The sequence below is a fragment of the Scyliorhinus canicula genome, chromosome 3, assembly GCF_902713615.1.
Source record: "Scyliorhinus canicula chromosome 3, sScyCan1.1, whole genome shotgun sequence".
NCBI classification, from domain to species: Eukaryota; Metazoa; Chordata; class Chondrichthyes; order Carcharhiniformes; family Scyliorhinidae; genus Scyliorhinus; species Scyliorhinus canicula.
Window position 1 is genome coordinate 266335416 of NC_052148.1, and position 12258 is coordinate 266347673.

General features: G+C 48.5%; 1 protein-coding gene across 3 annotated transcripts in view; it reads left to right on the plus strand.

The window, feature by feature from the left end:
* The window catches only part of grid2 (glutamate receptor, ionotropic, delta 2), a 1198200-nt gene that overhangs the window by 756427 nt on the left and 429515 nt on the right, over positions 1 to 12258 (plus strand). For 2 of the 3 annotated variants that reach the window (XM_038792750.1, XM_038792752.1), the window contains exon 3: positions 7290 to 7574. The exons of the other annotated variant lie outside the window; for it this stretch is intronic. In XM_038792750.1, the coding sequence (XP_038648678.1) occupies positions 7290 to 7574 (285 nt within the window). The remainder of the gene's footprint in view (positions 1 to 7289; positions 7575 to 12258) is intronic. 3 annotated transcript variants of the gene reach the window in all.

The window sequence follows — 12258 nt, forward strand, 5'->3', positions numbered from 1 at the left end:
AAGTGCCTACCCCTTGTGGGAAATGTGGCGTTTTATGATGCCAAAATCGGCACCGATGCCTCACCGATCCTGCGGTGAGGGGCTAGCAGCCGCGCAAAACTCTGGGCTGCACCCATGACAAAATCAGCCGGAGAATGGCCAGGTCCATGGCCACGCATGCGCATGGCGATGACCTGCAGCGATCGTGCCGTAACACATGGCGCCGGCCGTGCGCCGATCCCAACCTCCTTAATACAGGGTCATGGGACTGAGGTGGATAATTCCTGGACAGAGTTCTTAAGTGTTCCCTGCTCTTGGTGTAATGAGGGGGAAGGCAGGCATTCCTGACTTGTGCTGCTGTCTTAAGAGAGAACAGTGACAGGAAGGCCAGCTTTTTAGACATCACCATTCCACCTCACCCTGCACCTGCGTTGCCTCTGGCCAGTGAATTGCCCAGTCTAACGGCAGCTATCAGATCTCAACAGCTGTGCTTCAGCAAGACACCTGAAAATGGGTCACTGTGAACTCTGACACCATCGACCTCTCAGGCCTTCCAGCCGCATTATTTGCTCCGCCTTTAACAGGACATAAGAATTCAGGTGAACGCCAGGCATGTTGATAAAGGTAGAATCACGTCAGCATTAATATTCTTGGCATTTCAGAAGTAGTAATAACAAAAAGGCGTGTGTTTTTCTGCCTCTCTCTTTCCAAGCATCCACAGTTCTTGACACCTCCACTGCAATATTATAGGGTGTAGCTTCCTCAGAAAAGAGGCTTGAAAGATGATTATTGCTTTGAGGTTGTTTGCGCCCGCTGCCAACCTGAATTGATGAAACAGTCACTGCATGCTCAATTCTGACAACTTCAAAAGGTTTGACCGACTTTGGATCCTTTCCTCTGAAGATGTTTGCGTGGATAAATAAATACCAGCCATGATGGTAAACCTAGTGCCAAACATCGAAAAGAGGTGTTCTTGCAAAATCCTGCCAGCAGTGAGATCTCGTGTCTCATTTATGCAGAAATATATGTACAACGTTCGGAGTATACATCTTCGGACAGCAGACTGAGGGGGCGGCCAGCTGGCGCAGTGGTTTGTACTGGGGCTGCGCTGCTGAGGACTCGGGTTCGAATCCTGGCCCTGGGTCACTGTCCGTGTGGAGTTTGCACATTCTCCCCATGTCTGCGTGGGTTTCACCCCCACAACCCAAAGATGGGCAGGTTAGGTGGATTGGCCAAGCTAAATTGCCCCTTAATTGGGAAAAATAAAATTGGGTACTCCAAATTTATATTTTTAAAAAAGGACAGCAGACTGCGAAACGCAACTGCTGTTCCTCTTTGAGATTTTTAGGTCGGTATTATTTTTTACTTATTACTTGCAGTTAAAGCTGCATAGTACCCTGAGTTGATGGTGGTGTGATGGACACGTTGATATGGGTTTACTTAAAATGGACAAGGCTTTTTTCCGGTCTGCTATCATTCTTGTTCAGAATGAAGATGGTAAGAAGTCTTACAACATCAGGTTAAAGTCCAACAGGTTTGTATCGAATCACAACTTTCGGAGCACAGCTCCTTCCTCAGGCCAAACCTGTTGGACTTTAACCTGGTGTTGTAAGACTTCTTACTGTGCTCACCCCAGTCCAATGCCGGCATCTCCACATCAGAATGAAGATGATTGGTTAAGTCATCAGTCAATCACATATGGAAGTCAGTGAGTGAATGAGATTGGATTTATGCGCGTAGTTTTTCCGATATAATGATCTCCACTCACTGTATTTTGCTGGAGAAATAATTCTCCTTTTATTGGGAGATTGTTTGAATAGACTCCTCTGTTTGCCAAGTAAACGGTTGCTGTTTGCCGTGTTAATAGTTTGTTGTTAAGCCCTGCCTGGCATTCAACTCATTGGCTGACGCATTAGTGTCAATACTCACTCATCCTTTGCTGGAACTAATCCACTAATCATAGATTATCATAGAATGTACAGTGCAGAAGGAGGCTATTCGGCCCATCAAGTCTGCACTGGCTCTTGGAAAGAGCACCCTACCCAAGGTCAACACCTCCACCCTATCCCCATAACCCAGTAACCCCACCCAACACTAAGGGCAATTATGGACACTAAGGGCAATTATGGCCAATCCACCTAACCTGCACATCTTTGGACTGTGGGAGGAAACCGGAGCACCCGGAGAAAACCCACGCACACACGGGGAGGATGTGCAGGCTTCGCACAGACAGTGACCCAAGCCGGAATCGAACCTAAGCCATTCCATTCCAGTGACAATATTAAAACAATGTAAAGTAGAAGAATTTCAGACTTTTCTCCTTTCTTTGGTGGGGAAGGTGAATTCCGGCAGGAAGAAAATTATAAACATCTCCTCAGGACATTTTAACATTCAACAATTTAGGCATTCTCGTTACTGCCTTCATTTTGCACAACAAATCAAACCGATCAGTTGATTGACGTCTTTCTGCCTCTCCGAGCAACCCCATTTACCGAGATTTTCAGCCCTTCCCCCGGTGGGATCTTCCAGTGCCACTGACGGCGACCCCCCCGCTGCAGGTTCCCCGGAAGACGGTGCAAACAACAGGAAACCCTGTTCGACAGCGGCAGGTCCAGTAGGTCCCGCCACCAGCCAACGGTAGGCCGCCTCTGCCTTGGCAAAACACGCTGCCGGGGGATGTGGAAAATCCCATTTTTATGTGGTTTAGTGATGCACGTTGAGCAATAAATATTGGCCTGGACGTCAGGAGAACTGTAATAAAGACAGAAAACTCTGGGAAAGCTCTGCAGGCCTGCCAGCATCCGCAGAGAGAGAAACAGAGTTAAAGTTCCAAATCGGGGGCGGGATTCTCTCAGCCCTGGGCCAGGCCGGAGAATCCCCGTGACCGGGCCACGCCACCCTGACACCGGCACACGATTCTCCGCAGAGTGGAGAATCAGCGCCATTGACGTCAATGTGGCCCGGCCCGCGATCGGGGCCCATGATCGACGGGCCGGCCTCTCTGGCTGGGGGACTCATTTCCTATGCACCGGCCCCTGTAGCCCTGCGCAATGTTGCCTGTAGGGGCCAGAATTAGTCCCGGCAGCGGCCCATTGATGCCGTTGTAAAACGCGACAGCGTTTACGAGGGCGTGGACACTGTGCCGCGGGATGAGAGAATTCCCACCCCAATACGTGAACCCTGTTTCCCTCGCCACAGATTCTGCCAGACATGTTGAGTTTTTCCAGCACTTTATTTGCAACATCGGGAAAACTGCCCTGTTCTTCTTTAAATGGTACTGTTGGATTTTTTTATTACATCCCTCCTGAGAGGCGAGTCGGGCCTTGGCTCAGCATCTCATCTTTAGAAATGGCACCGACAATCTTGTCAACTCCTTCACTGTCACAGAGACGTGCGATTCTGGATTATGCAGTCAAGTCTTGAGTGTGGGATTCGTGCCCAGCAAGAATGCTGAGTCGTGGCTTGCGCAATAATAGCTGACTTGGATATCTTTGTTTTATTTTCTTTGATTCTGGGCTATATGTTCTGCCCCCTCTCCCACCTCCCTTCCGGACTCAGCTACATTTATGTTTGTGATGAGGCGTTTTGCCTCTTTCTTTTTCTCATTCTCCTTGACCCCATGTCATGTGCTCCCCATGTGCTCCTTAATCTCACTCTCTGAAGCCTGGCGTTGCGAAGCTAAACTGCACCAGGTTCAGTGGTTACTGTGTCGCAGACTTTATCCCCAGACGGCCACTTATTCGGAACATTCGGAGCACACAGAACTGGCGGTGACCAAGGTGAAGCAGGGGTTGGACCATCGGACACAAAATCTGTGCAATCGTTTTCCAAGGTTCTCACGTACCTTGTCGGAGCTGTGCCAACTGCCGGTGGCATTTCACACCAGTGTTCAGGACTGACTTTCTGATGCTGCTACTTTCCACTCAGTTTCCCTCCGCATGCAAAGATAAGCTTGTAATACCTAGACTCCAAAGGTTACATTTCAAGGAGAAGTTACATTTTGATTTGATTTATTATTGTCACATGTATTAGTATGCAGTGAAAAGTATTGTTTCTTGCATGCTATGCAGGCAATGCATACCATACATAGGGAAGGAAGGAGAGACTACAGAATGTACTGTTAAAGTCATAGCTAGGGTGTAGAGAAAAGATCAACTTAAACTAAGGTTAATGGGTAATTTGATTGCTTTTCTCGACATAAAGGGGAACTGATAGGGGAGATGGGGAAAAACTATTTATGCTGCTTCGGGTATCTAGGAACGCTGAACAAATAGGCTGAATTTTCCCAGTATTGTGTTGGTGGGAGTGGAGGCGCGGTGCTGGGAACATGCAGGGGACCATGTCTGGACAACTTCCAGGTGCACGCCATCCCCTGCGAAAGTTTCCAAAGAACGGCCTGGGAAGCGGATCGCTTGCCTGCTCCATGGAAGCAGACAGGTTATCTAAATGGTTAAGGCCATAATCGGGCACATTTGTGTCGCTGCTGGCAACCACTGCATGGGGGACACCCATTTCCATAGAGACGGCCCCATGACAGTCCAAGGGGGTACTGAAGCCAGAGGCTCCATTTCCAAAGAGCGGGCAACAAAGACTGCTCCCGCTACCCAAACAATCCAAACAGCAGCATTCCGCTTCCGAAAAGAGGGGCCTGCTGCTTTCAGTCCTCTGAAATATTTAATTATTCCTGTACCTCTAAGGGTGGCTCCATCCGGGGTGTCCACCTGGTCAACTACCTGTCTCAGCAGCATCCATCTCCCCCAGCGGGGCTGCCAAAGCTCTGGGCCTGTCGCCCTCTGCTTGTTGGCAGCTGTATTGTTATTAGTTGGACGGTGAGTGCGCAAGTGGTCAATTAGCAGGCCGCCTCTGGGAAAAGTGCCCCGGCCGTCGGGCTCCCGGCATGGGCGGCCTCAAGATCACTATTTGTGCTGGACGTCAGATTCCTGAGCCCTACGGAAAAATCCTGCCCCCCAGAGTCAGACCTTTCAGGAGTGAGATGAGAAACCCGTCGTCACACAATGAGTGATACGAATATGAAACTTGCTTTTGCAAATGTCAGTTGATGCCAAGTCAGTTCATTTGAAATCTGAGTTTGACACATTTTTGTGATAATAAATAAGGGAAAAGATACATGGAGTCAAGTTACAGATCAGCCACGATCTATTTGAATAGTGGAACCGGCTTCTTGTTGATCATTTTCAACAGCAACCTCCTGAAACTGGGGGATGAAACAATTGACAAGATGAATATAATACCTGTGTTGGCATGCAGATAACTGATAGCCACAATTATTGAAATTGTTACAGTAGTTTCAGTTGTCATGTGAGAGTACCTTTAAGAAATGGGTATTTACTACTGTAGTGATGTCAGAGAGTGGGTGGAGCTGGTCTGTCTGTCAGCCTTTTACTTTCATTTTAGGCTGTTTGCTGCAGGGTGTGTTTTAATTTTATTTTCAGTGTTGGAGCTGAAGCCAGACAGAGCAGGTGTACTGTAGATCTCTCTGCCATGAAAAGACTATCTCTTGATCATTTGGTGAACTCAGAATTATAAATGTTCTCAGTAGTGAATGTAAACCTAATGTGCTTCTGGTAAAGGGTGCTTCTTTTGTCTTCTGGGTGTTGTTTGGGAAGTTATTAAGGATTACTTAGCATTGTATTCTTTGGGGGTTGTATTTGCATTGATGGTTGCTAAGATGTTCACTGTATGTTTTAAAAAGGTTAACTTGAGTTCATAGAATAAACATTGTTTTGTTTTAAAAAACACGTTTCCATTTCTGCTGTACCACACTTGTACAGTGGGCTGGGTGCTCACCATACCACAATCTATTAAAAGTTGTGGTTCAGGTGAACTCCATGATACACTTTGGGGTTCTCTAAACCCTGGCCCATAACACAATGGACAACCAATGAATTGTCTTTTACCAACTGAACCTCATAACTCGCTGCTAAATTTTCTCAACCTGAAAATTATGTCTATTGGAGAGAGAGAGAGCAGAGGGGAGCCAGTGATATGTGCACCTGATCAAGTGTTTCTCTGTTCCCTTCCAATTCTGACCTTCTTCCTTCTCCTAATTTTTGTATCTCCACCAATGGCAGCCAAGTCTTCAGTTGCTAATAGAATAGAATAGAATTTACAGTGCAGAAGGAGGCCATTTGGCCCATCATGTCTGCACCAGCCTTTGGAAAGAGCACCCTCCTAATGCCCATGCCTCCACCCCATCCCCATAACCCAGTAACCCCACCTAACTAAGGGGCAATGTAGCGTGGCCAATCCACCTAACCTACGTCTTTCGACAGTGGGAGGAAACCGGAGCACCTGGAGGAAACCCACTGTAATGACTTAGACCAGGCCTTTGAGATTGGCCAATTGGAATACGAGTTCCCTGATTAGTGGGCCAAGCAGGGAATCTGTTCTTTGTATATAACAGGGAGTATCAGATCCTCCGCACTCCCATTGTAGATGGCAAGCTGAATGCACCTGGTTGCACTGCTGTCGTTTTTGTTAATAAAAGGGATTCTGGTGCAGGGACTTCTGCCTCTGTGAATGTATTTCACCCACGCAGACACGGAGAGAGAGTGCAAACTCCACACAGTCATCCAAGGTCGGAATTGAACCTGGGACCCTGGAGCTGGGAGGCAGCAGTGCTAGCCACTATGCCACTGTGCCACCCCACAGCCTAATATCTGGAATGTCGTCCCTAATCTCCACTCTTTACAGCTCTCTCCTTCATTAATACAATCCTCACAATTGGGCAGCACGGTAGCACAAGTGAATAGCACTGTGGCTTCACAGCGCCAGGGTCCCAGGTTCTATTCCCTGCTGGGTCACTGTCAATGCGGAGTCTGCACCTTCTCCCCGTGTCTGCGTGGGTTTCCTCCGGGTGCTCCGGTTTCCTCCCACAGACCAAAGACGTGCAGGTTAGGTGGATTGGACATGATAAATTGCCCTGAGTGACTAAAAAGGTTAGGAGGGGTTATTGGGTTATGGGGATAGGGTGGAAGTGAGGGCATAAATGGGTCGGTGCAGACTCGATGGGCCGAATGGTCTGCTTCTGCACTGCATATTCTATATCTATGATTACAATTTGACCAAAATTTCAGTCTCGTGCCCTGGAATCTCCTTATATGGTTCAACGTGGAAATTTGTTTTAATGACACTCCGGTGAAATAGCGACTGTTTTACTCTTACAGGTCCAACTGTATTACTCCTGAAGGTGCTATGTAAATTCAAGTTGCTGTGTGTTTATTGTGTTGAAGGTTGCAGTGGAGGTGAACTGTCTTATTCACACTGCCTTTCCTCCGCCTTTCTTTCAGCCTGTGACCTGATGAACCAAGGCATTCTGGCGCTCGTCAGCTCTATTGGCTGCATGTCAGCTGGGTCGCTCCAGTCCCTGTCAGACGCCATGCACATCCCGCACCTCTATATACAAAGGGCCACGTCTGGATCGCCGAGGAGTGGCTGTGGCCTTACCAGGACCAGCAGGAATGAAAACTACACTCTGTCCGTCCGCCCCCCAGTGTATCTGAATGAAGTTATTCTCCTTGTGATCTCAGAATTTGCCTGGCAGAAGTTCATCATTTTCTATGACAGTGAATATGGTAAGTAGTTGCATTAATTAGTAATATAATATAGTTTCATTTCAGTTTATTGTTACAGAGACTGACACCATCAATGCGGTTCTCCCGTTTTCAGCCTCAGTGCCAGCGGTGAATCCAATCTGCTTCCAGCTGGTGCTGGGAGCGGTGCCGATGTGCCATTCACTGGCACTGAGAAAATATTTTTCCAAGGATCGGGTTTTATGTTGGACCCGAGAGTGGTGGAGCCTACACTCACTGACATGTCCCTCTCCTCAGACATCGGGGTGCCTCGATCGCACAATAACGTTGCAGATCACACCCCCACCCCGGATTTCTTGCAAGGCTCCCCCACCCCCTAGTCGCTTCCATGCCCCCCCCCCCCATCATTCCTCGTTCCCCCACTTCAGCACCCTAACCAGTCCCCCCCTCCCCCATGCAGTCCCCACCTTCAGGACATTCCCGTCAGCCATTCATCCTCAGTCCCCTCTCTTCAACCCCTCCCTTCAGTTTCCTCTTTCAGTGTCAACCTGGCTCCTTGGATTCTGGGCGAGAGCAAGGGCATGTGTACCCTCGCTACACTTGCCTCCAGGGTGTCAAAGGAGGGCAGCTTGGGCTGAGCAGGAAGGGCTTAGATTGAGTATCTTTGCTGGGATGGGGGGTCATTTGGCTGATCTTGGATCTGTCCTAGTGCTGCCCCCACACCTGGAGCGGGATTCTCCCAACGGGCGGCTAAGTGCCGACGCCGGAGTAAAAACAGGAGTTCCGGGACCACATTCTGCACGCGGAGTGGCCTTCTTCCCCGCGGCGGCCCCGACGCCAAATGGCGCAGGGCTACAGGAGCCGGCGCAGAGGAAAGGAGGCTGGGGGGCAGAGAGGTCGACCCGCCGATCGGTGGACTCCGATCGTGAGCCAGGCCACTGCGGAGGCCCCCCCTGGGTCGGACCCCCCCCCCCCCCCCCCCCCCCCCCCCACAGACCTCACCCGGACCATTCAACGCCGAGGTCCTGCCGGCTCAGAGGAGGTTACACGGCGGTGGGTTTAGGCAAAGAAAGTGTCTAGCCATCATGGTATGGGGTAAGCTAGATAGATCAACTGGTCTTTTCATACCTATCAGTTTTGTATGCTGGAATGTTATGAACCAAAATGATACTTCTGGTGACAACCGGCCTTTTCGTTCATGAGATGTCACTTCATTATGTTATGAGACACAGGTACAAAGGAAAAATAATTAAGAATGAGTTTTATTGGTCTATGAGGGACGTGGCAGTGGATAGACTACAGTTATAGATTAGCAATCCAGATGGTTGGAAGTTCAAATCCCACCAAGCAAGTTATGAAATTGAACACAAAGCCTGAAGATAAAGCTCCCAAATTAAAGTCCCCTTGATAATTCAGTCGGTAAATTCAGAGGACAACTGAGCCAAGCACACGAGAAAGCACCAGCTGTTCCTCCCACTATGTGCTGAGTCAGAGCTGATCTCAGTCAGGCAACGGGAGATCACTTTGAATTGGCTCTGTTACCAATATGAGCCAGGCTCCCAACTCCCGGCTGCCATCTAATGATGCCTATTAGAAATGAAGCACGTGTTTACATGGGAGAGTGTGAGATTGGATGGGCTTCCAATGACTGACAGTTTGTCAGCGCGCACTCTATTCTAAAAGGAAGAATGGTCATTTTGGGTAGCATTGGGCAGGGTGTCAGCACACCAACAGGAAGATTAATGCCCTGAGAAGAGAGAGAGAGGAGAAAATTGGAACAAATCCACATAAACGTGAATAGTTTGAATGTTTGCAAACTGGGTGTAAAAAGACCTCTCCGAATTGGAGTGGACGGAATTGATTTCTGGTGGGTCCCCGATGTTTCAGTCCGCTCCCGAAACTGTTGCCATCTAGCCTGTGAAACCACAATGAACCTCCAGATGCTGCTACTATTTCTCCTGTAGCCACCCCACAATTCCCTCTTCATTGCTATCATGGTTATTTGGATGCTATTGGTGATTCACGCCCTTGCACATTTCCCAAACCCACCGCTACCTTCTAATTGGTTTGTTCTTGGGAGCAGGGGTCACTCAAGAGGCTGGCATCTATTGCCCATCTCTCTTTGCAAAAGTTTGGTGGTGGCGCGTTACATTCAACCATTGAATTATTGTGGATTGACACAGCTGGGTAGGCCACTTTAGAACGCACGTTGGCGAGTGATTGTGAGTCACATATAGGCCAAGTCGGACAGCTAGTTACCTTTCCTCAGTCAACACGTTTGGATTATATAACAAGCTGATTTAACAACAATTTAACCTATTCACAAGTCTAGAAATTGAATCGCATTACACGCATATTTCCTATGCACAGATGAGGCACCAAAATGGCAGGCAGAAGCATATGCCCTGTCACGACAGGAGGTATTTGTTTCCTGACTGCCCATGATCAGCATGTATGAAAAGAGGTGTGTCTTTTCTTACCCTTGGAGTGTGCATTCCAATTAAATAATTCAGCAGCAAGCGGTCATGAGTTTAGAATAAAGAGGTAATTCATTCTTGCACATTGACCAACAATTAATGCAACATCATACTCTCAGTCTGAGGCACCCACACACACAGATTGAAGACAGATAAAGATATTGCATGCCTGCAGATTACTATTAATTTATATCCTGTTTCCCACATGGCAGGCCTGTGATTTCTTAAATTGATTTGATATTTGAAGTTGAAGTGAGGGTCTTGTAAAACGAAGGGTTCGCAGCAGGTTGTGAAGTTTGTTGTGATCAAATATCCAGGTGTTTGGTTTTCAGGTGAATGTTGAAATTGGACCAGTTTAAGTAATTTGGTGAGGCTTGATGACTCACAGCTAGTTTCAGGGTTCGGTTCTCAGACTACTGACTACTGATGATTCTTAAAAGGCAAAGACGGCCCAGTTGTTTGTCAGTGTTGTGTTCTTCTGAAGCCTGCCCTGATCTCTCCAAGGTCAAGTCATACGGTTTTACAGCACAAAAAGAGGCCCTTCATCTCATCGTTTCTGTCCTGGTGACCAAGCACAAAGATTCCATTTTCCAAACGGGTCTCAAACAGAAAGGGGTGGCACGGTGGTTAGCACCGTTGCCTCACGGCGCCGAGGGCCCGAGTTCGATCCCGGCTCTGGTCACTGTCCGTGTGGACTTTGCACATTCTCCCCTTGCCTGTGTGAGTCTCACCCCCACAACCCAAAAAGATGTGCAAGGTACGTGGATTGGCAAAATTGCACCTTAACTGGAAAAAGAGAATTGGGCACTCTAAACTTGTGTTTAAAAAAAAAGGTCTCAATCACATGACCAATACTGGCAATGATCCAACCAGAATGGCTTTGAAACCCAAAGCCATCACTTTGAAATCCAAAGCTATCAGCTCCGTCAGTCCTGGCAGCACCAAGAGCATCATTGTGGGCACTGCCAAGACTGCAGGAAGAAGCGAGAGAAGGCCCAGGGCTACCTGAAGCTGGTAAGCCCAGAGTGTTGTCCAGGAAGCATTTTGATTGGTCAGCGAGGGAGGTGGTGGCGGGGGGGGGGGGGGGGGGGGGGGCTGTGGGCAGAGGGGAGGTGAGTTGGGGGATTCGGATACAAGGCTGGAGGGGGTTAGGAAGAAAGGGGGGGGATTTGATATTGGGGGGCCTCTATCTGATCCACATAGGGCAGCCCCCAAAGACTGAAAGCCCTCTTCCTTCTTGCCTTTTAAAGGTGCCATTGAAAAAATTGAACTGCCCTCTCCCAGCTGGCTGTCCACGCCTTGTTTCTGACATGGTCAGCGTATTCAGCCATGGAGTCATACAGCACAGAAAAAGGCCCTTCAGCCCAGCATGTCTATGCCGACCATCAAATATCAATCTATACTAATCTCATTTACCAGCACTTGGTCCATAACCTACAGTGCTTGTTCAGATGCTTCAGTCCCTGCCTTCACTCCCCTCTCGGGCAGTGAGCTCCATATTTCCACCACCTGCTGACTGAACATAAGTTTCCTCAGGTTCCCTCTGAACCACTTACTCCTCACCTGAAACCAATGCCCTCTGGTCGTAGGCACCTCTGCCATGAGGGAAAAGATTCTTACGATCTACGACAACTATGCCTCTGATAATTTTGTATAGCTCTATCAGACCCCCTCCCCCCATCCTCCTCTTGTCCAGGGAAAACACACTCAGCCTATCCAGTCTCTCCTCATAGCTGAAACTTTTCATTCCAGGCAACAACCTGGTGAATCTCTGCTCCTCCTCCAGTGTAATCGTGCCCTTCCGATGGTGTGGCGACCAGAATTGCATTCTATCTGTGCCCGAACCAATATTGCATCAAGACCTGCCTGCTCCTATATTCGATGCCCCAGCTAATAGAAACATAGAAAATAGAAGCAGGAGGAGGCCATTCGGCCCTTCGAGCCTGCTCCGCCATTCATTCTGATCATGGCTGATCATCAAGCTCAATACCCTGATCCCATCTCCCCCCCCCCCCCCCCCCCCCCCATATCCCTTGATCCCTTTAGCCCCAAGAGCCATATCAAATTCCTTCTTGAAATTACACAATGTTTTGGCTTGAACTACTTTCTGTGGTGGTGGATTCCACAGATTCACCACTCTCTGGGTGAAGAAATTTCTCCTTACCTCTGTCCTAAAAGGTTTACCCCTTATCCTCAAACTATGACCCCTAGTTCTGGACTCCCCCACCATCGGCAACATTCTTTCTGAA